General features: G+C 39.1%; 1 protein-coding gene across 3 annotated transcripts in view; it reads left to right on the forward strand.

Moving 5' to 3' along the window:
* Nucleotides 1–27,761, forward strand: part of SLC44A1 (solute carrier family 44 member 1) — a 68,879-nt gene that overhangs the window by 27,447 nt on the left and 13,671 nt on the right. For 2 of the 3 annotated variants that reach the window (XM_040579970.1, XM_040579972.1), the window contains exons 4-9: nucleotides 3,394–3,530; nucleotides 15,851–15,944; nucleotides 20,180–20,349; nucleotides 22,392–22,481; nucleotides 24,951–25,078; nucleotides 25,956–26,142. In XM_040579970.1, coding sequence (XP_040435904.1) covers nucleotides 3,394–3,530; nucleotides 15,851–15,944; nucleotides 20,180–20,349; nucleotides 22,392–22,481; nucleotides 24,951–25,078; nucleotides 25,956–26,142 — 806 coding nt within the window. The remainder of the gene's footprint in view (nucleotides 1–3,393; nucleotides 3,531–15,850; nucleotides 15,945–20,179; nucleotides 20,350–22,391; nucleotides 22,482–24,950; nucleotides 25,079–25,955; nucleotides 26,143–27,761) is intronic. The other variant, XM_040579971.1, reaches the window with a different exon arrangement.

Here is a 27,761-nt window from a genome sequence, read left to right on the forward strand (position 1 = left end):
TTCTCTAATGCTGTGCCTAGCATTTTGAGTCTTGTTTTAGCAGCTAGAAATTTAAAAATTCTTACTTCTCTCTTCTAGATAGACCATGGATTGAAGCCACAGATTTGATAGGTTGGTGTTCGCTTTGCAGCTGCCTTACTGCTGTCAGAACTCTCAGCCATGCAATGCAGTGTTTGAATTACATGTGTCTGTTTAAGGGTATGCCAACACAGCACACTTCTGTCAAAACTGCATATGGCACTATAGTTTCATTGTATTTCTAAATTTCCAGACGTGAGTTAAAATTGTAGTGTTCGTTTTACAAAATATTCTAATTTCTTCTGGCCATTAAAATTACAGCTTGGTCCTTGAGTTCAAATCACTGTAGAAGTGGCTGTATTCTAGCTTCTCAATGCTGACTTCCTTGACTTGGTTTCCTTACGTAATACGTGTTAAGGGACATTCAGAGGAGCCTGCTGTCTGGCCACTGGAGCCCAGCCCGATACATCGGGGTCTCTGCCTGGACTGAGGGATCTGGATGGGACACTGACATAGCTGATTACATGGATTAGCGTTGACAGGGTGCTGCTTTAAACAGCACCTGCGATGTGGGACTTGCATAAGCACAACCCCAAGCAGCTGTGTCCCTGCTCCTCCTTGTGGGCTCTAAGAGACAGTCACCAGTGCAGGCCCACATGTGACGCTCTCCGGGTTTACAAGCACGTGTGCCTGTACAGATCCTCCAAGTACCAGCAAAGCCCCTCGGCCCACCCAGGCCCTCCTACTCACCCCATGGATCCCCCCTATTCAGCAGCTTGTGCATCTTGGTGCTCCCTGGCAAACATTAATGCTGTGTTTGCTTGAGTGTTTGATGCTGACCGTTGTTGATGATCTACCAAAATACTGGCACAGACCTTCCATCCACCTGACACTTATGCCTGGACCCAGAGCCTCCTACTCACCAGCTGGTACAGCCTGGAGTTTGCTGGTGAGTTACACATGCACACATGTGCTTTGGGAAAGGTACACGTGCTCATCCCCTGTCAACAGCCAGCACCACATGGACTGTGACACATGGTCCTGCTCCAGCCACTATGCTGAGCCCTTTCACCTCTGTAGCTGGTTTTTTTGGGGACACTATTCCCACCCCAGTGGCTGGTGGCCAAGACTCCTTCCTGCCCTTGTCACTTGTACAGAGACTCCATTCACTTTTGTAGCCGACACCACAGGCCTGGGGCACCCACACCCCTGGTCTGACTCCACTTTCTGGCACCAAATATCACGCTGCTTCCCTCAAGTAGCTGGCACTTAGTGCTTACAGCATCTGTGCACATAGGATAGAGCCAAGAATTATGCAGAGAAAAAGTGAGTTAAGAAAGATTTAGTAAAAGGATATGACAGACTGCAGTGATCAGGTACTGGGTTCAGTCAGACCAATGTATTGACCAACTTCCATGTAACTGTCCCCTCTTACACCCCTTTCTGTCCGCCCTTCCTCTTTTTTTTTTTTTTTTCTCCCTGAATTCTGTCCCAGTTCCACTGACCCCTCCTGCATCCTGCACCTTCAGATCCTCATCCTTAAGAGTTGTGAAGTCCCTGCCTGCAGTTTCTTGATAGCCCATCAATTATTGTGATTGAACAGGTTTGTTTCTGGGTATTGTTTCCATTAACATTAACTGGTCAAGTTTTATGTCTGTCTCCCTCCTTTTCTATATGGTCACAATTTGGCAGGGTGCTTCCCCAGATAATACTGAAAGATAAGAATTCTCTCTGCATATCCTTACCAGTTGGTGTACTGACTAGATTTGTTTCCATCATACACCCCCTTACCACGTGGCAGCCAGGTTTGACTCTGGGGGTTCTTGTTTGCAGCTGTTTTGACTAGATGCCCTCAAAGGAGCAGACATTCTCCTTCTATGTACCCTGACAGTGTGAAATAGCAACTGTGGGCAGTTGCCTTCATGAAGAGGAAGCTATGACAGAGTATCCAGTTAACACAAGTATTGTATCTTTTGGTATCAGCTCAAGAGTATTTTCTTCGAAACAAAGGAAAACGGTGGAATTAGTGGCTTATTGCTGACATGCAGTTACTTTGGCTGTGTCTGCAGGTCAGAAGTTTTCAAGTTTGCATTTGGCTTCTTAGACTTCCATGATCTATGGAGTCCTGAGATGTTTAGTATATATTGAGTAAAAAAACCTAGAAATAGTACTGGGTAATTTTCATAGATGCACGCACAAGGAAAGAGAATGTTTTAATAATGCAAGTAGTCTATTACCACATTACAGGTGATACAGATGACATGGGTTTTGGTGGACTTTCAGGAAGTAAGACTGCGTGTACTAAGTACTAATAATTCCTGTATACTGAGATTGGATAATAGAACAGCCTTTCTGTGGGCGGAAGGTTAGGCAGTAATTACCGTATAGACTGAAAGTGTTCAGGCAGGACCTAAATGCTTTCTAGGAGCAGAAGAGCTTTTTATTGATTACAGAGTGAATTCCTGTTGTGAGGACTGCAAAAATAGAAATGGCACTTTTTTATAGCAATGATCTTTTCCTACGGTGATGTTAGATAATACAAAGAGTGTATTTCAGTGCATACTATATCACCAGAATAGTAAGAGTTTGGAAGACTTGTTCACTATAGAGAACATCCTGCATCTTTATTAGACCATGAATGGACAGTGCTGTAGAGTAAGCATTGGTGATGAAATGTGTATAGCCAGGAGATGACAGCAGGGAGTTATAATATGTACTTCACATGTTGGATTTTAAATGGCAGTGACTCATCATGGTAAGTTAGCAAATAAAATCTCTTTAAAATAGCACACTTGAACATTAGGTTGTTCTACTTGAAATATCTGAACGATTTTTATTTCAAAATAAGTAGTAAACTAATGTGCTCTGTCATGTGGATTAGTGGGGTGGAAAATCATTCTAAACCAAAAAGCTGTTCTTAATTACTGGCATTATGTAATCATTAAAATAGCTGCATTTTTACAGCCCAAGTATAACCTTATGGGGTTTGTTGGGTCTTTTGGGAAAAAGTTGTAGAACTTGCAGTCATGTTTAAGGTTGGAGTGAAGCTTTTGTTTGTGAATGTTTAGACTTTTATCTGTGAAGAGGCATCATAGAAGTGCTGTTGTTTTTATGAACACTTGAGTGACCTGGAATCTGGTAGAGTTAATCCTTTCTGTGTGATCCAGAAGTATATAAATATCTATATGTTTATGTTGTATATGTTGAGTGCATGAATTTTTTTGACCCACAAAATTCTGCTAATATCGAATTTCCTGTGTTTCTGGGTAGACTGATGGTTAGTCTTGGCTGAATCCTTTAGGTTGTAATGAAATTGATCTTGTTCAGTGTAATTTTTAATTAAAATAGAAGTAACTTTTTTTTTTTCTTCCCTAGGTATGTGTTCTTCTTGGATCCATGTAACATTGACCTGGCACATCAGAGGATCAAGTCTCTTGCTTTGTGTGTGTCAGCTTGCCCAAGGAAAGAACTAAAAACTCTGGCTGATATTCAGAAATTTGCAGAAACTAATGGTATGCAAACCCCATGTCTGTTTTTGTTCAGGTACCAGATATTTTCATAGGATTAAAAAAAGACTCATGTAGTAGCTGAATTAAAAATTAAATGTAAGAAATACCAATAGAAAGAAGGTGATATTTTTATGAAGCTAAAATGTTACTATATCTTATTTATATATACTAGGCTTTTATACATACTAATATTAATACTGAGTATTAGTATGCTTCTGTTTTGTCATGTTTCGGACGGTTTTGAAAGACCATCTTTAAAACAGGAGTACAAAATGTAACAAGAATTTGAGAGAATGTCTGGCTGTAGGGTATGATCTCAATAACTACAGAAATGTCCTGACATTGCTGCTCAAGAGTAATGCTGTTGAAATGGCGACATGTATATGGGGTTAGCAAGAGCAGTGCTGCCACTGTACGGCACTTGCTGTCCAGAGTATGGCAGTGGATGTGAAAATACTCCTGCCTTCATTCAGTGCTACAGTGCAGTTACTGGTTTTTTGTTTTCTTACACTTCCCTTTTTTAAAGAAGTGTAAAAGAAATAAACTGTATTAATAAATGTTTTTCTCTGTAGTAATAATACTGATATTACTAGCTCAATTCATATGTTAACACTGCATGGAATAAAATGCATTTTGGACCTTCCAAAAGAAAGTAAAGGTAAAAACTTTGAGGAAATTTCAGGGGTTTTCAGCTATTCACGTGGGAGTGTTTTTTGTCCTAAGCTTTCCTACTTAGTCTTTTAAAATGCTGTGAGAGGATTTCTTTGCAAGGTACTTGGCTAATGATGAGTCAGTCTGGGTGACCAAGTTCAAAGCAGTGAAACTGATTACTTTTCATAGAAGGAAGGGGGATGTCAAATTATGTTCTGATAGAAGTTATGTGAACGCTTCTTGTTTGAAAAGCAGAGTGAGTTGAAGTGGCATTAGGACACTGCTAGTGCCCTTGAGTGGCCCACTGCATTGTGCCTGCATACGTGTGTGAATGAGGGAGCTGAACTATCATGTGGTATTACAGCATGTGTGGAGCTGCACCAGCATCTGTGCCATTGCAGTGGGTGTTCTGGGAATGGGAGCTTCCCCATGTGATCTGTACACTGCTGTCAAATGCAAGCCCACAGTGAAACTAGCCAGTATCTACAGTTCTGCTCTTTACCCTGTATCTGAACACGCTGTGTTTTTCTTAAACTAATGCAAACCAGTTATTTGTTGGTATGAAGTCAAGGTCATTAGTAGTGTTTTTTAAGTACCTCTTGAAGTAATGAAATGCAGCCGTGCCTTGTTTTACCACAAACGTTATTTCTGTGTTTATAAGTCAAATATTTCATTAACTGTGCCTGAAATACGTTCAGTATAGCCATCTTTTAAAGTACACCAAACCCGTTTTCCTAAAACATGCTGTGGCTTGTTCTCATGATTCTCCATTCCAACTGTATCTCCCTTGGTGTTTTAGATTTTAAAACCTGAAGGTAAAATACGTTTTTTTTTGAATTATTAATATCACAGCCAGTTGTTTTGATTTATAGAAGCTTGGTCAAAAGTATGAAACCTGGTTTTGAACAGAATTGTTACTGAGTTCAATTCCTAAGTTTCATTATATGATACTGTACTTATCAAAACCAGGTTCTAACCTAAAATGAGCTTTCCTTTTGTAGATGAACTCTGTTCAAGACTGGAATCACACAGCTCAGAGAAATACTTATGGTTATGTTTCTGCTTAAATGTTCACCAGCCTATATGCGTTCCAAAAAGTGATGGTTTCCAGCAAATGAACAGCTTAAGTATTGATCACCTTAAATATTGCATATGTATAGTGAAAGTTCAAGCATGATTCAGTCTTGTAATAGAGCAAGAACAGTGATTTAGTACCAAAACTATAGTATTCAGTAAACAGAATCATTTTTGAGAGCCACTTAGTAACTATGATAGGGGGTTGAAATTAATTAATCCGAAGAGGATGTTTGGCCTTCTTTTTCAAGTGACCATAGACTCCACTGTAAAAAGGATAATAAAGCAATGTGAGAGCTTTGAACATGACTGTGCAGAGCTTAATTGCAGTTTGTTTGTGATGATATCTAGTTAGAATTTAGAGTTCACCTGTCAAGTTCTGAAGAAGGAGGGAAAGACATATGTGTTTGGTTTCTTGTGATAAATGCTGAATTTTCAGTCTTGCAGCTTCTGACGCTCAACAATAAAACCATCGTAATTTTTTTAATATGTGGGTAGAGAACGCAGTCAACTCTTAACTTTGCTCTGCTGAGCCTTTCTGAAAGCTTTAACTTTTCCTGCAATGTGAAAGTCACAATTGTGCTGGAGATAAGCTCTGTGTAGGTTGTTGCATATACATTTGCAGAGTTAGCCATTTTCAGCTAGCTCACATGCCATCCTTGGGAGCACCTTACTTGTCCATGCACCTTGGAACTCTTTGATAAATTACTGTTTAAGAACCCTTCCAGCTCAAAAAAGTTCTCTGTTGTGCCTTAGTCCATCAAGAAGTGGTATGATAAGTTCAAGTAAAGGTTTTTTAATCTGAACATCTTTATCAAAGGATGCAACGTAGTAAAAGATACTACAGCATCCTTATATTGATTAATGATTTCATCAACATCAAGTATGGTCTTCCAGCTAGCTTAGAATTTACGGTATCTTTCCCAACGTGGGAAAGGCACTTGATTCTCTCTACATAACGTGACAAGAACAGCCAGCCCCTAAGGTTCAGAGCAATTATGGCAGTGCTTTTACTTGTTGTGCAGTACAGCTTGTATTTTTCTGTAAGCAAGATTATAAATAAGCATTTAGGGCAGGGAAAATGCTTTCTTGAGGCATGAAGATCATTTCATGACAAAGCAGCCTTTTGGCTTCCTGAATCAGTAATGATGCACTTGCTATTCTGCTGCAATTTGGGAAAAGGAGCTGATTTGGTGAATAACTCTGCACTATTTCAGGAAAGTAACTTCACTCCCACCCCCATCCCACTTACTGTCCCACAGTCAGGTCCTGCATTTGCAGTATCTTGCTGTATAAGAAGTCAATCCCTCACAAAGCTTGGTTAATTTTAGAAAAACAAGAAAGGGCACGCCTTTAAGCTGTCAGAATAATTGACACCCAGAACATTGGGAACCAGTTGGTACATTTTATGAGAGGAGGAAAAAGGGAAGAAACAAGCTGGGCAGTTGACCACTCAGATCTTCAGCCTGTGCAAAGGTGCAGCTAGTAAGGTATAGGAATGTTCTGGAGCGACTTCTGGAGGTGGTGCGGAAAGGCATAGTGATGCAGAAAGACTGAGAGCACGTTCTAACAGTGTTCTCACGCAGCCATGCTGATACTTGAGTTTGCAGAGCTATGCGTTGGACACAACTGAGAATACTGTATATTGCAAACTGGCTGCTGCTGGTCTCCCAAGGATTTTCTCACCTGGCAGAAGATCTTAGGCCAGGAGTACTTGGAATTTGTTTTTGCTGGTCTTGGCACTTAAAGTATGGATTTTGAGTAATGTTGACTGAAAGCTGTTTTTTCCAGAGAGCTGATTGATGCTTCAAAGCTTTATGTCCATGAAATATTGCAGTGCTGTTTTCAAGGACTTGCCAAAGCATTTTGGAAATGTCCTTGAAGACATAATTCATATATGACTGTGCCAAATGAGTAATGAAATGTCATTATTAAAAAGAGACACTAAACAAGTGGGCACAATTTCTGTTGTGTTTAATTTAGTAATAACTATACTGACAGGTCATGGTGGGAACTGATATTCCTATCTGTTCTGTAAATGTCTGGATGCACATTTACGAACCTAAAACGAAATTTCTATTTTACAGCATGTTGGCAGGCATCTTCGTTCTTAGAATTCTGTAGCTAGGCCAGGCTAGTTGAGATCTGGGTGGATTTAGATAGAGCCAGAGGTAAAGCTAAATGAAGTCTGCTACAGAGACTGACCTGAAACGATAAAGAAAATCAGTCTGGCTAAGTAAGAGTGGGTCACCTCTCTGACCTATGGCAAGGAACTGTAGGGGGAAAAAAAAGGATTTTTCTTTTGCCTGAAGATAATGACATCTTCTTGTGTGGTAATCAAAGTATGTCTTTGCAGTTACTGTTGGTACTTGCCTTAGAAACAGCAGTTACATGGGTTGCTGCCAGCTTCTTGACATTCTTCTTCTGTTCCCATCCCAGCCATCCTCCCTCCTCTTTGTTTTTAGCAAAAGTGTGCTGGTTAGAATTTAATCCTTTGCTTGTGATTTTCCTGAAGCCTGTTGTACCGTATTAGTTCTAGTTGTCTTATGGGTAAAGAGATTCTGCACCACTAGGTCTCTGGAAACCTGAGTATAGTTTTGAGCGTCATTTTTTGAATGGCTGGAATAAAAGCACACTATGACTGGTATGGAGTCATCCACTGCCACTTTGACTGTCAGAGTTGTCTTGTGTTGGAAATGGATCCTCTAGTCAGAATGAAATTGTTTTTGCAACAGAAGGTGGCTGCATGTGGAGTCTTCCAGAAATACTGTGTTGTGTTATGATTACATTAATAAACCATTTGGAAGGGGGGAGGAACAGTGAGGTAATAAATCTTGCTGTGGATACTGAATTATTTAGAATTACATGAAAAAAATCTGGTATCAAATGTAATAGAATAAAATGTCAAATGGAAGGGGATGTGTGCAGAACAAAGGCCTGGGAAACAGCCATTGTTAGGTATTTAGTGTTTTACTTTAAAATGGTTATTGATACTTGGGAAAGATTGTGAAGCTACTGAGGATCATCAGGATTAGGTGGAGTGACAGCATTGTCTGAAAGTGTACTGTTTATTAATTGTGAAGAGGGAAAAAGTAAGGACTGTATTTTGTGTAAACATGCTCTGTTAGCAGCATAAGGGGTGTGTTCTGGTCTTGACAAAGTGTTTTTTTTAAAACTTTTTAAACTTACACACATGGACACACATACAAATATGTTCTCAGTATATGTACACATACTGAGAAGGGAAACAAGGATGATCATGAGGAAATGATTCTTCTGCCTGGAAAAGAGAAGAATATCAGTAAGAGGAAGGTATGGGTATACCCAAAAGCAGCAATAGCTTAGTTAAGGTTTAAAAACCCAATGTTCCTTGATCTCATAACCTGAATACTATGAAACTAGAGGTGAAAAATTAAATTAATAGGAATCAACCAGATTTTTTTTCCACACTAGTTATGGTTAACTTAAAAACCATAATGCTATGAGGATATTTTAGATACCAAAAGATAAACTGTTAGAATAATAGTGCTTGGATATTAAATGGGAGGTTAATATTCAAGGATATCCTTGAGCTGTAAGTTGTGGAGAGCTATAAATACAGTAAGGGAAACATCTGGAACTTAACTATATGGATTTTTAATTTGATTCCAGAGTAGCTGATTTTATTTAGCACTGGAAGAAATATGAGTGGAGTAACGGGGAAATTAATGCTTATTTTCAACTTTCTGTACTGTTCATAAGAATGAGGGATAGAGAAGAGGATAGTCTGGGCTTTTTAATTTCAACTCAAAATATGTGTATATGAATTCTGGCTGATGTTTGGGGTTTTTTTAACATACAGTTGTAACAGCAACTGTGCTTGGCTATTGCAGTAGTTGTCTTTGTGTTCTCCTGTTGTGGATCTAACTAGTGATGTTTTGTGTTGGGTTTTTCTTGGAACATTCTTGCAGAAGCTACATAATACTTACTTTCACTTCAGTCCCACATTTATTTATTAAAGCAAGCTTCATTTTTCCTGCCCTCTGATGCTCACTTTCTAAAAGAAGTGATGGTGTGTCTCTCTGCAACAACTAGATGTTTAGATATGCGCAATCCTTGCTTTCCTTCCTTCAAAACTCACACTGTGCTTCTGGAAGGCACCAGTGGATAGATCCAAGGAATGAAGCTTGCTTTCTTTACCAAGAACAAATCTGTTTTATTAATCTGAGAAGTCCTGACTGCAAAGTGGTCTGTCCTGTGCCTTCCTGCCCATCTCAAGGTATCACTCTTTTTCTGGGCCCTTTCTGCGAGGGCCCGGAAATTAAATTTAGGTGTTAAGGTTCAGCTGTATCCTTGTTTGACCTTCTGCCTCTATTCCCGCACCGTTTGCAAAAGGCTGAGCTGCAGTGTTCAGGTATGTTTGTACAGTCCTCAGATGCTTCCACATTAACCGCTACCTCAGGCTGTATTCAAATCAATGGCTAAGAACTCGAGGTTTTGTTCTCTCACTCATTTCCAGCTCCGATGCTGATCTATGCACAGCTAAATGCTACTCCATTCTTAAATGAAGCATCAAGTGTGAACTTGTCTGCTTATGGAATGTTTTTGTTGTTCTAAAAACCTGTGGGCAAATAGGAAACTTATACAATCTATAATAATATTTTTATTTAATAATTTAAATAAATTTAAATACTATTTATACCATATATACTGAACTTTATGTAAACTTAGTGCTTGTGTTCTGAGTAGAATTACTTCCTGTTTTTGTAGACAGGGTATAATTACAGTTGTCAGATGTACAGACAAAGAATGAAGGAAGTCTGGTCAGCATTGGTGTTATTTCCTTTCATGATGGCCTGAACCTTTTTCCACTTGGCAGGAGTTTGCGAAGAGAAGGTCTTGTTATTAGTCCTTGGTCTAATTCTGAGGTCATGCAACATCGTTCTGTTACTGGCAGAAGTCAGCAATAGATAGTAACATACCATCTTCTGTGGAAGTAGTGCTTGGCATCCTACCTGTTCTGTGGGTTTGAGCTGTGGAATTTGCGGCAGAATTCCCTACAGATACATAAGGCAGTGTTTTACGCTTCCACTTTTCTATGCCATGTTGCTAGTCCGTAGTATGCTAGGATAATATGCAGTTATTGGTAGCGTACCAAGTTCTCTCATTGTGTGACACTCCAGACTGGTAATACGGTTGAGATTAACGGTTTAGAACTGATAGTTTGACAGGTAGATTTGAGGCAAGCTCTGGAGTCAGAACAGGAGAAGAGTGTTAAGTATTTTGTCCTTATTAGAGTCTGGGAGCCTTGTCCTTCCTGAATACCCGTGAATTCCAGCTCTGTCAATATCCACCTGTCAATACATCTAGCTTGTATTGCATGGGTTGGTCGAGTATAATTGTCTGAGTCTCATGTACTCACAATGCTAGCTATGTTTTAGTTGGTGACACTTGGTCATAGAACACCCAAAACCCAAGAGTAATTAGCATTGGGCTAGAAGTACAGAGGCCAGTAGCTGTGATTTAAACAGTCTCAATCCTGCTAACATTTCTGCACGTTTCTGTCTCTGTATTTACCTGGAGTTTGACTCCTGTGTTAAAGGACTCATGTTACTGATGGAGTTAACAGGATGTTGCTTGAGAATGAGAGAGAATGCTTAAAATGGAGTAAGATGTAGAGTTTTTAAAACTATAATTTCTGCTTCATCATACGGTCTTTTAGAAGTCAGTTATGTCACATATGTGCATATACATACTGTCAATCAGACCCCAAATGGTAAGAACATACGTGGAGGTTCATATAAATCACCGTATCAAAACTGCGGTTTCTAGTCTCTCAGTCTGTGTTTTGCCACATGCCTCTGAAAGGAGGAATGTAGAGCTGCTTGGAGCTCTGCCTAACTTAAGCAGAACATATTCGTAAGTTCCTAAGGTGACTGTACTGCTCCTGGTACTGAAGATACCCCAGGTTATCTCTGCACAGTTCTGTATTTTTCTGCTGAAATCCTTTACTCTGAATATGAGTCCATTTTTTTGCATCTGAAAGCCCTTGCTTTAGTTCCTTCAAACAGTGTTGATAGATGAGTAGGTACCACTGAGCAGCTCAGAATGGGAAGCAGAGCCCCTGGTGTTCTTTCCACCACTACCATTCAGGCAGCGTTAATGTCAGTGGTTTCTCTGTGGGCTAGTCGTCTTAGCGGTTGACTTAGGAAGTCTTGCCATTTCTCAAGCTGAAAATTTTGATATTGATCGTGAGGCTGATGTAGCAGGAGTTTTGTATGTTTGTTTAGAACACAGCAAGTACAGGAAGAAAAGCTGTACTGGAGCTCTGGTCTCTAAGTGTAGTTTTATCTAACCACCTTAGGTTAGTGTGGAACTGTCTGTTAAGGGCACTGCTATGGAAAGGAGGGGCTGTGTCGTGTTGTTTTGTGTACTATGTCCTCGGAGCATGCAAGACCTTTAATAATTTGCCTGCTCAGTTGGAAAGAATCTTTGAACTAAGATTTAGTTCCCCACCTTTGTCCTGGCTTTCTACAGCATCTTTACATCATTTATGCTAACTGTAGCTCTTCTTAGGAATCCAGAGGTAGCAGCTGTTCAGCTTTTTACTAATCTAAGTCTAGCCAAAACAGAAAGAAGGCTTTTAAAGGAAGTAGTGGCTGTCGTTCCTACAGCTAGGTTAAAGTTGAAAGTTTGTCTTTGGAAATACTTTGCTCCAGTCATGGCTCCAGATTATTGCAGTGGCTGGAGCAACTTTTATTAATGGAAATAAAACCATGGAACAGAACTGTGTAGAGTCTCCAGGATACCACTTTGTAGGTGAAAGCACCAAATACAGCACTGTGGGATCAGTAAACTCTTGTGTGCTCACCAGTAGCCTGGCACCTGTTGCTCCACATAGTTCAGAAGTATTTTTCTTTAAGGTTACAACATGTTGGGATCTCAAATACAGTCCCTGTAGGACAGTTAGTGTTGTTTGCCTAATGATTTCTGCAGAAGAAATACATGCATTGCTGTAGGAAGCAGAGGATGTATTACTTCAATGATTTTTTTTTTAGTTTGTTCTCTGAATTCTACCCATAATATTTTTGAAACATTTACAAATTATAATCATTTAGGAATGATAGTAGTGTCTTTGGTACTTGTCTCAGCACAGTAGATTATTTGAATTCTTCTTTAAACTTTTGCAGACTTTGGAAACTCAAACAGCAATAATAAGGCTGGCTGTGCTAAGACAGTCTCTACTAACCCAGAATAACTGATATGGGGTGGAAGGTTTAGGAATGCAATCCATTATTCCGACTCTTACCTTACAAAATTAAAACTTTTATTTATTGATGCACAGGGACTCTTTTGTTAAGAAATTGGTTTAAGTCTGATGTAAAGTGATACATTACTTCAGCTCACATTTGGGTTCTAGTACTCCTACGAAATATTAGAGAAGTTGGAAGGTTTTCAAAGGAAGAAAGATATATGGGAATAGTAAAAACTTATTCTGCTTTATTATGTAGGACAAAAAGACAAATAAATCTCATGGGCATTATTGCAGCTATTGGGCTGGTAGCTCCATTAGATGCAGGGTGGCTATGTCCCTTGTCTGTCAAGCTCCATGAAAGTATTTTTCTGCTTGGCTGGGAGTTGAAAGCAGCACACTATGTGAGGTATGTAGCTGAAGGGAAGAGATCCAAAGGAGCTCTGAGAGCAGTTCCAAGGCAAGAGATAATAGTGGCAGCCAGAGCCGTCCACTGCTCCATTGCATGACAGGAGGGAACATGCCATTTGGTTTCAGAGGGACCTGGCAAGATGTCTCCAGTTTCCTCCACAGCCAGGGGTTTGTTGGGTTACCTTAGTCTACAAGTCCTGCTTGAATGGCTTATGATCTGGGATTTGGTTTCTGCTTGGCTTGCATTTGTGATCCAAACAGAAGGTCTTCAGATACACATTTGTGCAAAGAGCCTGGAACCTTTTTCCTTGGCCATAGTAAGTTGCATACCCATTTTCTCTTCTGTGCAAACTGCTAGAAGTCACAAGGGAACATGGGCATCCACAGATCACCCGTGCCCCATAAGCTTATTTAGGTGTGGGGGCCTCTGCATAAGGTAATTATAATGTAGTTCTACACTGGTAGTGCAAAATGACCAAGCTGGCACCAAACATTCTCTGTCATGAATCTGAATTCTGTTATCCACATACAGCCCCACACACACACACTTCTTCCTATAGAAGTTCTTGTTCTCATCATAGAGTCGTAGAATAGACTCATAGCCTAATTTAGGTTGGAGAAGACCTTTAAGATCACCGACTCCAACCATAAACCTAACACTGCCAAGTCCACCATTAAACCATGGCCCTAAGCACCACATCTACATGTCTTAAATGCCTCCAGGGCTGGTGACTCAAACACTTCCCTGGGCAGCCTCTTCCAATGCTTGACAACCCTTTTGGTGAAGACATTTTTCCTAATATCCAACTTAAACGTTCCCAGCACAATTTGAGGCCATTTCCTCTTGTCCTGTTGCTTGTTACTTGGGAGAAGAGACCGACACCCACCTTGCTACAGCCTCCTCTCAGGTAGTTGTATAGAGCAGTAAGGTCCTCCCTGACAACCCCAGATCCCTCAGCTGATCCTCATAAGACTTGTTCTCTAGACCCTTCATCAGCTTAGTTGCCCTTCTCTGGACACACTCCAGCACTATAATGTCTGTTGTGCAAAACCAGTGTTCACAGTGTGGCCTCACCAGTGCCGAGTATAGGGGGACGATCACTTCCCTAGCCCTGCTGGCCACACTATTTTGGATACAAGCCAGGATGCTATTGGCCGCCTTGGCCATCTGGGCACACTGCTGTCTCATGTTCAGCTGGCTATTTACCATCTTTATAACTTAGCTTTAAGCCTATATTCAAAGCAAAATAAATGTGAATATCTGCAATCTTCTTTTTCCTTCTGTTTTTAAGATAAACATGGGCGTATCTCTACTGCTGCCCCTCCATCAAATTCTGGCATTATTTGTAAATGTGCTTGATCCAGAAGTTTTTGTATCTATAAGAACAGATTAAAAAAATTTGTGGCACTATAGAGCCTTTTGTCCAAAAATAGTAATAATTACTTTTAGACACTGTGTCTTCAACTGCAATGTAAGGAAGGTGGTTTCGTCTGATGTCTGTTTATCTGGTACAATGTTTTCCACATAAGCAATTAGAGGCATAAGGATTCATATAAACAGTATAATTGAAAATGAAGTTTAGATATTTTACCTGATATCTTCTCTTTGCAGGAAATCTAACTTTCTTCAATGGTGTATTTGGTGTTTTGGACCTGGCCCCAAAAAACTAATTCGTAGAAGTGGTATTTAAGTAGTGTTCCAGAGACTGCATGGGATAGCCTGCTCAGCTGCTCTTTGTCTTCTCTTTCAGTCTGTAAATAGAAGATGTCTCTTCATAGAGGTAGCAATGTGGCAATGGTAAACAAGATTTCTGCAAATAATATTCTACAGTATCTACAAATAATACTTCTGTTTGATGTCACGCAGGCAAAGATAAAGCTGTCTATCAGAAGTCTTGGTTTAATTTGGGTAAAAGTGTGTATGTGTTATCTGGATGCGCTTTATAGAACTCTTTCTGATGAAGTATTTCTGGAGAGGAGACTTCCATAATGGAAATAATTGAATATTTATAGGGATGATCAAGATGTCCTTAGTTTATTATATAGGAAAAAAGGACGTGAAAAGCTGTAAATCCAGTGCGCTTGTGCTGGGGAGTAAGCAATCTGATAGCAAACACGCTTGGGAAGAAACTCGTCTTTGGGTAGGCAGCTTGTACTGTTGGAGGCTTTCTTACCTCTTCCTCCAGTTTCTGAGGGACCCCTGCGCCAATCTGGTCTGGCCGTTGCTATATTTCTAGAAGCATTGGCTCAGATGTTCAGTATCTTGATTATAGACAAATGGAAGGATATCTGTCTAGGTAACATACTTCCATTAGGCAAGTGTCAGGGACTAAGGAAACCTTAAATTATAGTTTAATTTTGTTGTAGGCAATTTGATCTTTATTGTGTTGCCAATTTGTTTATGCAGAGAGTTAGCTTTGTTAGAAGTTTTCGACATCTAATGCAGAGCTTGTGTTATTTTTCAGCCAACTTTCTAACTTCAGCAGTTTGGTTCCTTTGTTTCTCCCTCTGAAGTCTATAGAACATTTGTATTTTGAAAACACAGAAAAAATCCCTAAAAAAACACTTGAACGTTTCTGTAATGAATGTTGTCTTACGCAATATTCATGCACTAAAAATAATGGAGAAAAAAGTGTGGTGAAGTGGCGGGGGAGGATGACTTCAAAGTGCTTTGTGTTCTTTTTTACACTGCATTGTGAATTAGCCTTTTCTGCTGGAATACACAAATGTTGGAAGACCCAAAGCTAGATGGAGTGTCATTCTGTTGCACTGAAGCCTATGTTTGGCTTGATTCACTGTTCTGTTATAGGAGGAACTGTAGCATAACTTTGTGGTAATAACATGCAGAGCTGCAGAATCAGGATGTGTATCAATTTTAATGCTTTTTGCAAAGAATAAGAATATTTGGTTTTTATTTTTTCCCCATCAGTCTTTTCTTTTTTTTTCCTTTCAACAGGATCCACTCTGTGTAGCTATGAACTACTGCCATCAGAATACACTACAGACCCAAGGGCTGCCAAGTTATGTCCTAAATATCCTGTTCCAGAGAGGTAATATTAACATCTTGCCTGACTGGGGGTAGAGGGAGCAGAGATTTGTTTGTGACAGTTCTGTAGAAAATATGCAGCACAGATTTATTCTGTCTTACAACTGGATGTTTTAGTGTATTATTTCCACATGTTTTTAAAAGACTCTGAAAGCAGCTCTTAAAGAAAAATCCAAACTATCCATGCATGTGTTACTCAGACTATTGAGCTGGTACCTTCAAGTTCTCTTCTTCTTCATGTAACTGACACTGTGCTGAGTATCAGCTGTTTTATTGCCTTCAGCAATATATCAGTAATGCAGATCAGACACTATTATGGAGCACTTTAGATCTTTGGGAGGAAAAGGGATATATTGACATGCAGCTCTCTGCAGTGTTCACTTCTTACACCTTACTTTAGCCAGTCAGATTTAGCAAATGGCTTCATTTTTTATTCTTTCAGTTCCCAAATGGCTAATATGAGGGTGGGCAAGTACCAAAAAGAGGGCTCTTGTTTTATAAACAGATTGATTTGGGGTTTATTGTTTAAAATACTATATTAGACTGCTTTTTGTGAAGTAGGATAGAAAAGTTCTTAGCTCCAGAAACTCTTGCTAGCTGTGCTGGCTAGAACTGGAGATGAGCATGGCTGAGAAATGTGATGTGTTTGCTGTGGTGCACACCCTTTTCTCAGTAATTCCACTCGCTCAAGAAGAATCACATTCTCTCTTCTCAGTTTAGCTTCTCAAACATATTCAGTAGTGGGTGGTAACTGCAGAGTCTTTTCCAATGCACAGTTTTCTGTTACGTTTTTATTAAATGTATTATATCAGTTCTAAAACTCTGATTTTTAAGTTTTTCTTGTTTGCATGGTAGTCTCTCCAGTGAATTATTGTAGTGACAATAAGTAGCAGCTAGAATATTAATTTTTTTTTTACTTTTCCCCACTGCAGATTAATATTCTGTGCAGTTAACCAGCTGTTACAGCTGTAATACAAAAACAAATGAAAATTTCAGTGCCAGCTTGCGTACTGAAAAGGCTTGACAGTCTTAAATTTTGCCAGAATTATATTGACTTTTCTCACTGTGTGCTCCCATGTCATTCAGTCTGAATAAATACAGCTTAATAAGAAAAGAAAAGGATAGAACAATGTGTCAGAGCTCTAACGACACTATGTAGATCCCTCACAAAAACTACCTCGTTATTTTTGAAAAGCTATTGTGTAGGTGAGCTATTTCCACTTTTTTATTTGGTATGAATACAACATAAAATGTGTTTGAATATTTTTGAGATCTAGGAGTCTGAACTTAATGCCCTAAGGCAAAAAAGGCCAACATTGCATCTATAAACCACTCTGGTTTTCAGATTTTTATAGTTAAATTATTTGAGTAAATTATTGTAATTTGGAGGGGAAATGAAATCCTCTGGAGACAAACGAAAACCCAGTGCCGTGTAGGCTGGGGCATTCAGGGAGAACTTAACACTCCTGTTCTCAGATATGATCTGTCAAGAGGTATCAGCCATCTGATTCCCATCAGATGGAGGTAACGTATTCTGTGAGGACTGTCCCTTGATGTTTTCTGTTGGATGACCGGGCTTCTTCACACCTTCCAATTGAGGTTCCAATTCTCAATTGACTCTTGATTCTCCAGCTTCAAGGCATTCTGTCCAGCTTTGACTTAGCAGTGCAGCCTGGCAATGCAGCCAGTGGTACACTTTTCTTCCAGAAACCATGCCTAGCATACCTCAGCCTCAGTAAAGCATAACTTTGCTGTTAGCATGTCCTAGATGAAAACCTGTCTGCCTTTTCCCTGCAGTGTTTAGCTGTGCCGAGCTGTGCCAAGGGGCTGCCCTGTAGAGGTTATAAAGAGCTGCCAGCAGTGGCATTCCAACCAGGCTCCTCAGACACGGGTTGCTGTATGTGTCCAGGTGTAGCAGTGAGAGGAAAAAAGCTTTCCTCTGAAAACTAGTACTTGAACAATCAGATGGGTCTCTAAATTTCATTTGAATATTACATTATATACGTTTTTAACACTGCCATTTGCTGGCTTGAACTTTATTCACTCTTCTTCATGATTCTCAGAAATTTGTAATTCCATTTCGGTATGTAATATACCAAGTTATAATCAAGAGGCCATATAAAATAGCACAGGTCGCAGAGTAGATCCATTATTGCATTTTTTTGTTGAACAAGACACTTTACCTTGCATAGTTGTTCAGTCAGAACCACAGAAACAGCAGTGGATCTCAAAAAGTGGATTCTCAGGAGTCTCATTTACTCAAGAAACCTTGTAGGAACCAATAACCTCATTTTTTAATTAATTACAACAAGCTAGAAATTAACTACTACACATGAAAATAGATAACTTAAATGTGTAGTGAAATTGGTATAGATTAAGGGACGTCAGATGAGTAGTATAAACTCTAGTATGCAAAAAGCATGTTTTCCTCTGTTGGGATGTATTTTGGCACAGTATTTTAATCCCATTAGTTCCACTTTTCAAAATGGCTATTTCTGTATTTCAGTGCAGGAATGACAGTCCTTTGCCTACTCCCAGCTGAAAATTTGATCTTTGCTACTGGTATTGGCAACTAATAAACTCCCTAGGCTTTCTGCAAAGTTGGAGCAGTTAACAATTAAATAAACCTCTCAAATTTCAATTTTTTCCAGTATTACTGGGTACAGTGAACCGCAGTATGCTGCGTGTTCCAAAATAGGGTATGTTGTAAGAGGCTGAAAGGATACCCAGGCCATCTTTTAAATAGGGCAGCCATCATTACGAGTTTAACTTGGTTTTTTTAACAACTGTGACTAATTCGTGGTTACTTTGCTGTGCCTAACTGCTGTCTTCATTACTACCCAAAAGCAGACCATCAATATGAGCATCTCCAAATGCATTTAGCTATTCAGCACAGTAAGTTTAAAACCATATAATTTACAATCATCAGTCACTTCAAACAAACACCTAGGACTAATTACCTAGGTATGGCAGGTGATCATAATTTCTCCTGAATTCTGTACAGAATAATTACATACTAATGCTTCTCAGCATGTTGTCTTTTTTTCCAAAAAAACAATGCGCAAAAAGAATGTGTTTAAGGCAGCTGGTTTACTTACTCCATGTTTAAAATGACAAAATTCTGGAAAGGCGTGGCCTTAACAAATAGTTACTGAGTACAGAAAATTGCTGTTTATAGGTCATTGCTGAAATGGGCAAACTGCAAAAGATTATGTGTATTGCTGCTACAGTCCACTGGAATCTTTAAGTAAGGAAGATTGGACAGGGTAAAGCAAATAGAGAGGTTAGAAGAAAAAACTGACTTAATACGAAAGACATTTCTTTCATTGGATCCAGTTACAGGAGGGAGTATGTAATTATGGGACATATGTCTGAAGTGTAATTGGGAAGATTGATCAAAAAGATGTAATAGGCCACTTTGAGATCTGACATAGTTTATAAGCAAGAAAGGCAACTACTTAATGGGAAACATTTGGAAAACAAAATTGCCCACTTTTAAAGTGAAATTTTTTCTCTCTTGTATCTTCTGATGAACTTGATAACAGGTTCTGCTGAGTATTTTGCAAAGGTTAATACACAATGCCAGTATTTTGGGGGAGGATGCTTCCAAAACAGTTCAGGAATAATGAAACATTAGAGGTATATTTGCATCTTTTGGGAAGAATGTAGTGCATAATTTTAACAAAGTTAATTAAAGTAAACATTGTGATTGTAATCCTCAATACAGTAGCAAGTTTAGTATGGGGAAAGACTTAAGAATAAATACATTGGTTTTGCTTGGCAGTAGTAGTCAGTGCTCATGTCTTTTAGCTTGAAATGTATGCTTGCCAGAAGAGTATTGTCATTCTGTGATTTCTTTTGCTGCAAATATGGACCAGTATACCATTCCAGCATGAGTGAAAGGCACTGTTTCACCTGACGCTTGAATGAGAGATGCTTAAGTGGAAATAGGAACATGTATTTTCAGAGCCTTGCCATTTAAGAGTGGGAGGGTGATAATTTCCTATTGGACTGTGCAATCCAGTCTCACAGGGTTGAATACTTGTAAGAATTGCATCACTTCCCATTATGATCATTCTCATTCCAGCAGCACTTGTGCATTCAACACATGGTTTCTGGTTATGATGTTATGAGGGTGGAATGGTTGCATCTATTCACCTTTCATTTGTGTGTTTATGTGGCATTTATATTAAGTAGGAGTAATTTTTTTTTCTGATTTTTTTTTTCTTGTGTCACCAGTGCACCTATTCCATTCTTCCATCGCTGTGCTCCTGTGAACATTTCCTGCTATGCCAAGTTTGCAGAGGCCCTGATCACCTTTGTCAGTGACAGTAGTGTCTTACACAGGCTGATTAGTGGAGTTATGACCAGCAAAGAGATTATAATGGGACTTTGCTTGTTATCACTAGGTAATTGTTTTTCTCATTACTAGCTATTTCTTAGTACTGCATTAGGAGATTGTTTAACACCCTCTAACCACAATATGAGCAAAAAATTTGTATGATAGCAATGAGCCCTTAGAAAATGGTTCAGAATGCTTTTTTTAAATTTTATTTGACAGCTGGGTAACTTACTCAGAAGCAATATACATATGCTTTCCTGTTTTTTCTCCTCTTCCACTGATTATGAGATGTGTGGATGTTGATTAGCCAACATTGTTTTTTGTGTACTTAACAGAGCCTCCCGATTCTCCTGATTTTTGTTATAATATCCCCCTTTTCCCATTTCTAATACTAATCTTCTGCCAACTGAAGTTCACATAAACCCTTTCCAAATAAAAAGGACAGGGTGAGAAATGCACACTCGTCCAGAATGTAGGTGTTTTAGTTTGTTTCATTTAACGTATTTGTGCAGGGATATGAGAACTTTCAGAGGGAAAATGAGAAACTTAGGTGCCCATTTGTTGTATTGTATGTTACCTGCTTCTTCCTCTTCCCCTGCAATGAAAAACTTCATGTCTTTGAAAATCTCAGCCTTGCCTAAAGAGCTGGAAATTCACAGCAGTATGGAGGTGCTGAATTGTTTCTACAGTTGAGATGCCTCTAGCCTGTAGAGCAGGGGTCCTCAAACTACGGCCCGCGGGCTGGATACAGCCCCCCAGGGTCCTCAATCCGGCCCCCGGTATTTACAGACCTCCCTGCCCCCCCCCCGCCGGGGGTTGGGGGGGAAACCAAGCAGCCGCAGACAGCTGCCTGCCACTGCATCCGCGCCGGCCCCTGGTTAAAAAGTGTGAGGACCCCTGGTCTAGAGTGACACATATCACTAGACTGAAATGCTGTTTTAACAAAGTCTTCTGAGTTAAGGTGGAATACTACTCACTTACAGAAATTACTTTCCTAATGAGTCTGTTTTACTCCTACCAAGTATGAAATCTGAAATCCTGAAATTGGAGGCCCCAGATACTAGCCATGTAAATGAGCCATGTGTGGTTTAGAAATAAATACTGCAAAGCTGTACCTGATAAAGAAGTTGTTTTCTATCTGCCTTTGTGTATAAAAAAAAATAAAAAAAAGAAGATACTAGATACCATTAAAAAAAACTACAAAACAACCACACAAGGCCATTGAGTATCTTTTCAATTATAACTGGAAAGCTGTTTAGTCTTCTGTCTTGACAGCTGCAGTATTTGATAATAACAGTAGATACTGTTCCAAATCTGAACAAGTGGCTGATTAGCAGTGCTACTGTTTAATTAGTCAGAAGTTAGTAGAGCTTTAGATACAGTTAATTTAAAAAATATTTTTCATACCTTTGTAAAACAAATTTAATTTATTTTTAAACAGTGGGTAAGACACTGTGATTCAGAAAGCCAGGTTCCAGTGGCTTTCATGATGTACATGATATGTATATGCAAAAATAAGTGCCTGTACTTAAACATACCGCTCATTAAATCTTAATTGGCTGAGATTGTAGAGGACTTTTTAACATGCAGTTCCTGACAGTCGAACTGTATGAACACAGCTTGTTAAAGAACTTGCTTTGAAAGTTGAAAGTAGTCATAGTTGTTTTACTTTTTACTGGCATGACTTTTTGGAATACACAGGTGTTACATTATCTGCACTTGTTTGACAAGTGTATTTGAGTGCGAATTCTGCCCTGTTCCTCAGGAAGTGTGCTCATGTTACCAGACTTGGAGTACTATCATGTCTTGCTGTCTGTTTTGTCATTGTCTAAATACATCTCTGTCTGTATGTATGCATTATGTCTTGTATTTAATGTACCATGTAAATGTATTTATGCTCCTTTTGTTTTAATCAACAGTATCAAAGCAGAAACATAGAGGTGGCTAATTTCCTTAACTGTCTGTGCAGTGAGTTCATAAGCCTCAGAAAAGAAATCTCATGTCTAAAAATTCTGTTGGAAGGCAGCTATCTCAGTGCAGTGGAAAATTAGGAAGACTATTTCTAATTGAAATAATTGCTCTGCTTATTTTATTTGTCTTCTTTTCCAGTGTTGTCCATGATTTTGATGGTTATAATCAGGTACATTTCAAGAGTACTTGTCTGGATTTTAACAATTCTTGTCATTCTGGGATCACTTGGTAAGTCTTGTTTGTTTCCCAGTTTTTGAGAGCCCAGTTCTAATCTTTGGCTCCATGTCCTCATGCCAGCTACATCCTGCGCAGATCATGGACCATGCATTTCCTTTCAGCTTTCCTTTGAGTCCCTTGCAAAACATAACATCAAAAATGCCACCTTTGTAATTGCGGTCCTCTCCCGGAGTGTATGTTGCTCCTCTGAGATTTGCTGCATGCTCTGCTCGTCTGGTCAGCTTCCTGTCAGCCTAGCTCACTAGAGCCCATGTAGGCAATAAGGGATATTCTTCACAGCACTTGCAGCACAACCTTAAAACTTGCCTATTTCTTAAGCTGCCTTCCAGGCATGTCCGACTCTGGCAGACTCTGGCATACTTGAGCATGCAGGAATCAAATGGTAAATTACTGGTTATGCAGCTCCAGGAGACCTCAGGATGTAGATGTGTCTGTATGACCCTGACATGTTAGTCAGCCCCTTCAGCTCTCCAGGTAGCTCTGTGGGTGTATTTAAGACCTGTTCTTGAGGAGGGGAAGCAAAGGTGCTTTTCTAGCATTTCTAATTAAGTCCTTGTATTTCCACATGACTCAGAAAGTCCTGCATGACCTAGGTCATGTGTGAAATGCAGCCAGCCATGCCATCTTGGGAATGGCCAAAGAATGTCTCATCCAAAATGATGTAGCTTGGATGAAAATACCCTTACTTCATCATGTTATCTTTTCACATCCGTAAAACTAAATTTTTCTGTTATTGTTACTCAGTAGCTAAGCTGCAGGAGCAAAATCACAGACTCAACGACCTATCAATATGATACTAGTTGAAGCCACTTTACTTAAGTGTCTGCAAGCTTATATACAATTTTAATATTCATACACATGTCACACTTTAATTCTGTTGGTTTCATACACTATTCACGTGCTGCTATACAGATACTAATTGGTTAAGAGCATACAAGTGGTTAGTCTCATCATTAAAATTGTTGACATGCTTGCAGTCATCAGTTCCCAGCTCAGCTCCTGTTTTTCTGCCTGCTTAACTACCAAATAATCCTGTTTTCTTGGTTCGAGGTGTCTTACTCACACAACCTTGCAGCCTTGCTGAGCAGATAAAGCTTTTAATTATATCAAGCTGCTAAAGCAAGAGTGACTTTTGGTAGGCCAGGTGTCCCTTTTCTTCCAAATACATTGCCACACTAAGCCAAAATATATGGGCAGATGACCGTATCGAAGGAACAAAAATAGAATACTATCAAATTATGAAGCACTATGGAAAAAAACCAGCAGTCCATCTGTTTTTTTCAGGATCATTTTGGTTTTCTGTTTACTGATCTCATGATCTGTGACCACAGAAAATGAAAAAAATTGATTTTTTCCCCATGTTTTCCATTTTCTTTACAAGCTGAGCAACTATGTTGAGTTAAAGAGTTGAATGACTTGTCTTATTGCCATCCATTGTTATGTTCTAAAAAATTGCATCCATTACACAGCCTGAATAAGAACATATCATTTGTGAGACATACTGCTTATTGTTTATTCACTGTTTGTTTAGGAGACCCTGAAAGAGCATCATCCATTTTAGACCTGAACAGAGTACCTTCAGTAAAGACTTGTGATCTCCAGATAAGCTTATGCAGCTGATTCAGAAATAACAAGAGGGATACTCAAAAGAGGAAAAAAAAATTTATCGGAGAGAAGAGGTTATCTCCCTGAGGGGCTGGAGTCTTGTGTTTAAGAAAAGTTCTACCTTGGAAAGGTAGCTAGAATAGGAGTATGATATTCTGGCCCTATGGGTAGGATTTTGGAAAGTACCTCACGTTATAGTGGCCTCCTGTGCCTTTCACTGATGTTTTTTCCAGTGCCCAAAAGACATTGTCTGATGCAGGTGTAGCTGTGTGCCATTAACCTGAGATGCTGTTTTCAGCATCAGGACTGTTTCTACTCTTTTCAGTTAGTCTTCTCGGGAGTGGAGACTCCTTCTTTCGTTCCTCTTGTTATTTTGCATCCTCATCCAAAAGTCTCTCTCTGTTCCTCCTACCAAATTCTTACGCACAACTTTATTATACACATATATACATACATCCTACCGTATAACCTCATTTTTTATTTTGTACCTCTATTATCTGTATAATAGGAGCTGTGATCTTCATTTTTAGGGCTCCCCACAAACCAGTTATTTCATGCGCTTCACCCTAAAACACAGGGTCAGAGAGCTTCAAGTTGTCTAAAGTGGTTGTAGTGGGTGATACTGGGGAAAGAGTATATCCACTTGAGAAGAGGGCAACAGAGGAGAACTAAGCACTTCTCTGTCATATGAAGTTCCTGTTGGCTTGGGCATCAGTGCCCTTGAGTATTCTCTGCCACACTAGACTTAAAAAGAAGAAACTGATTATAGCTTCTTTCATACTAGGTAGTGTGACTGTATCATATAGAAGGAACATTTTTCATTTATCCTTTTTTTTTTTTTTCTCTAAAACACAGGTGGCACAGGAGTCCTGTGGTGGCTCTATGCTAAGCAACGAGTATCTGCCAGTGCTGTTGAGACTCAAATAGCCAAAGACAATCTTCAGGCTCTCCTGATCTATGCCATTTCAGCGACAGTCTTCACGGTATGCTTTGTTAATGACTATTATTTTCTTATTGTGTCTTCCTGGTGGTCTCTATTTTTTTATTCAGCTGAAAGGTTTATATTGCACGCAGTTTTGAAGAATTTGTTTCTATTGCAAGCTCTGTTGCAGTGATACATATGTTTGGGGTTTTTTTAGTTCCAGGTATTGTTTTCTAATATCTGGTTTTGAGTCAGGAGAGAGTTCCTAACCCTGCAGCTACTTTCCTCTACTGTAAAGTGTCCACAGGGACTTCCAAGAATAGGTGGAATATTGGACTTCTAATCCAATTTCACTTACGAGATTTTTCTTAGGTTCTCATTTCAGAGATATTTTGTAATTTCTGTTTATTTGCAAGTCCTAAGACTATTCCTGCTTCTGAAATGGGTTGTTCCCAAACTTTTTCCATTTACAGAAGGATCATTGTGAACTGATTATTGAACCAATTCCTCTTCTTTAGGCCTTGCTATTCATTTTGAAGCGGACTTTACTACTAAAAATTGACAATGTTTGACTAACTTATGCCACAAGACCACCACACCATGCTCAAATACAAATGTTAAATTGTATTCTTTGTTACATCATGCTGATTTCACTGGTTTGTAAAATATAATTGAGGATAGAATCTGGTCTAATTTCATCAGCCTGAGGCTGGTGATGATTCCAGATACATTATTATGAGATTAGAGTTCCCCAAAAGTATAATTTGGAAAATAATTTATCACCAGAGGAAGCTGATACAGGTTTTACATTTTGGTCTTGTGGTCATATAGATAGAGCATGTGTTAATTTCCTGTTTTTGAATATCCTAGCTGTGCAAAATGATGTCTTGCTTAGTTTTCAGTTCTCTGAAATGTGATTTGTAAACTTCTCCCGCTAGGTTATCTTGTTCTTGATAATGTTAATTATGCGTAAACGAGTAGCTCTCACCATTGCCTTGTTCCATGTGGCTGGCAAGGTCTTCATTCACCTGCCACTGCTAGTCTTCCAGCCGTTTTGGACATTCTTTGTGCTTATCCTCTTCTGGACATACTGGATCACAGTCCTGCTTTTCCTTGGTACTACAGGTAAGCAGCTACCAGGCTTATTCTAAATAAATTGCACTTTTATTTTGGTTTGGTTTCAGGCAGAGTTAGTTAAAAAGCATGTGGGAACCTCTCGAAAAAAACCCACATGTTACGCTTCTGTGCTTGTCTGCTTCAGTGACTTCAGAACATTTGTTTCAGGGAAGTAGTGTTTGAGTCTGCAATCCCAGTACGTTAATTTGTGCCTTAGGCCAGCTTTTTGGTTTAATGCAAGTTGATATTTTGCAGACCACAAGATTCCATTAATAGGTCTGATGTAACAGTTTTTCAAATAATTCCCTCTAATTTTACAGAAACAGGTTAAAACCAGTCTAATCTTGCAGCTGATCTCATAAAGTAATTGTAGTGAGTGTCCACGCAGATGAAGACATGGTAATGTAAGAACTGTTGCACACAATTACCATCTACCCAAATGTAAATATACTGAAGTAGTTTTCAGTTGTTCATAACTTAGGTGTCCAGTATTATTCCAGCATTTTCCAGATCTATTAGGGAGATTTTTCTGCTATTAGTACACCGCATTCTGAAAGCAGCCACTGTACTCTCTAATTTCTACCCGCTGTGAAGAGCGTGGAAGGTGAGAGTTTTGTTTGTGTTCAGGGTCTGACAAGAGCTTCTAGAATTAGTCAGTCCTATAGGTCCAAATCTTAGTTACTTCAGCAGAGAAACCTAGCAACTGCTTTTTAAAATGGGAGATATCTGTGCTATTTTGCAGTAGGCAGTGGAGACCATCATTCATTATTAAAACCTTAGTATTTGAAATTTATTGTTTTCTGCTGATCCAGAAGTAACAGTGTTTCAGGTCACAGCTATTTCAGGATAATATAAGATCAGTATTTTTTATTTCATAGCCTGAATTCTTGGTGAGGGATGGAGGTAATAGAATTCATGTGTTCTTGTTCTCATTACTGTTGAAACTTCAAGTTTTCATTACATGCTGTGCTATGTTCATATAATGTTCGCCTCTGAAAGTGAGTTAAGTCTCAGTCCTGTGCTTTACTCTGTGAGCTAAAGACCACCGCATAGGGACTAAATTTGTAGCAGAATTTAGTCTGATACTGTATTTTACTGACAGCACTCTTCAACTGGCCTTGATTCTGCAAAGACTATTTTATGCTTGTAGCTTTATATGCACTCAGTATCCTCACTTGTATCAGTTAAACAAAAATCTTTATGCAAATGGGGCCAGATCTTTTCAATCCAAACCACAAGTGAAAAAGTTTACGTTATCTGTGTATGAGAAGAAGCCTACACTCACGAAGAGCTTGTTCACTGAAACCAAAATGATTTCAATAGTTCAATTGCTTCAAAAGAAAAGACTAATTTTTTATATAAGCATAAAAGCATAGCTAAGAAGGTGGAGAAGGCGCTATCAACGCTAATTCAAAACAGTGTTTTTTGAGGTAAGCATTTTATCCACATGCTACTTTCAGTATTTTTCTGAATCTCAGCCGTTCACATAATTGTGTAAGACAGAACATCTCAATGTGAGTTAATGCATTGAAACAGAGCTTATCTGAGGAGGGTTCTGACATGTGCTGTCAGTCTCAATACATGATATCACTATTCACATTAGACAGTCAATGGATTTCTGAATGTAT

Source organism: Falco naumanni, chromosome Z (assembly GCF_017639655.2).
Source record: "Falco naumanni isolate bFalNau1 chromosome Z, bFalNau1.pat, whole genome shotgun sequence".
Lineage (NCBI taxonomy): Eukaryota > Metazoa > Chordata > Aves > Falconiformes > Falconidae > Falco > Falco naumanni.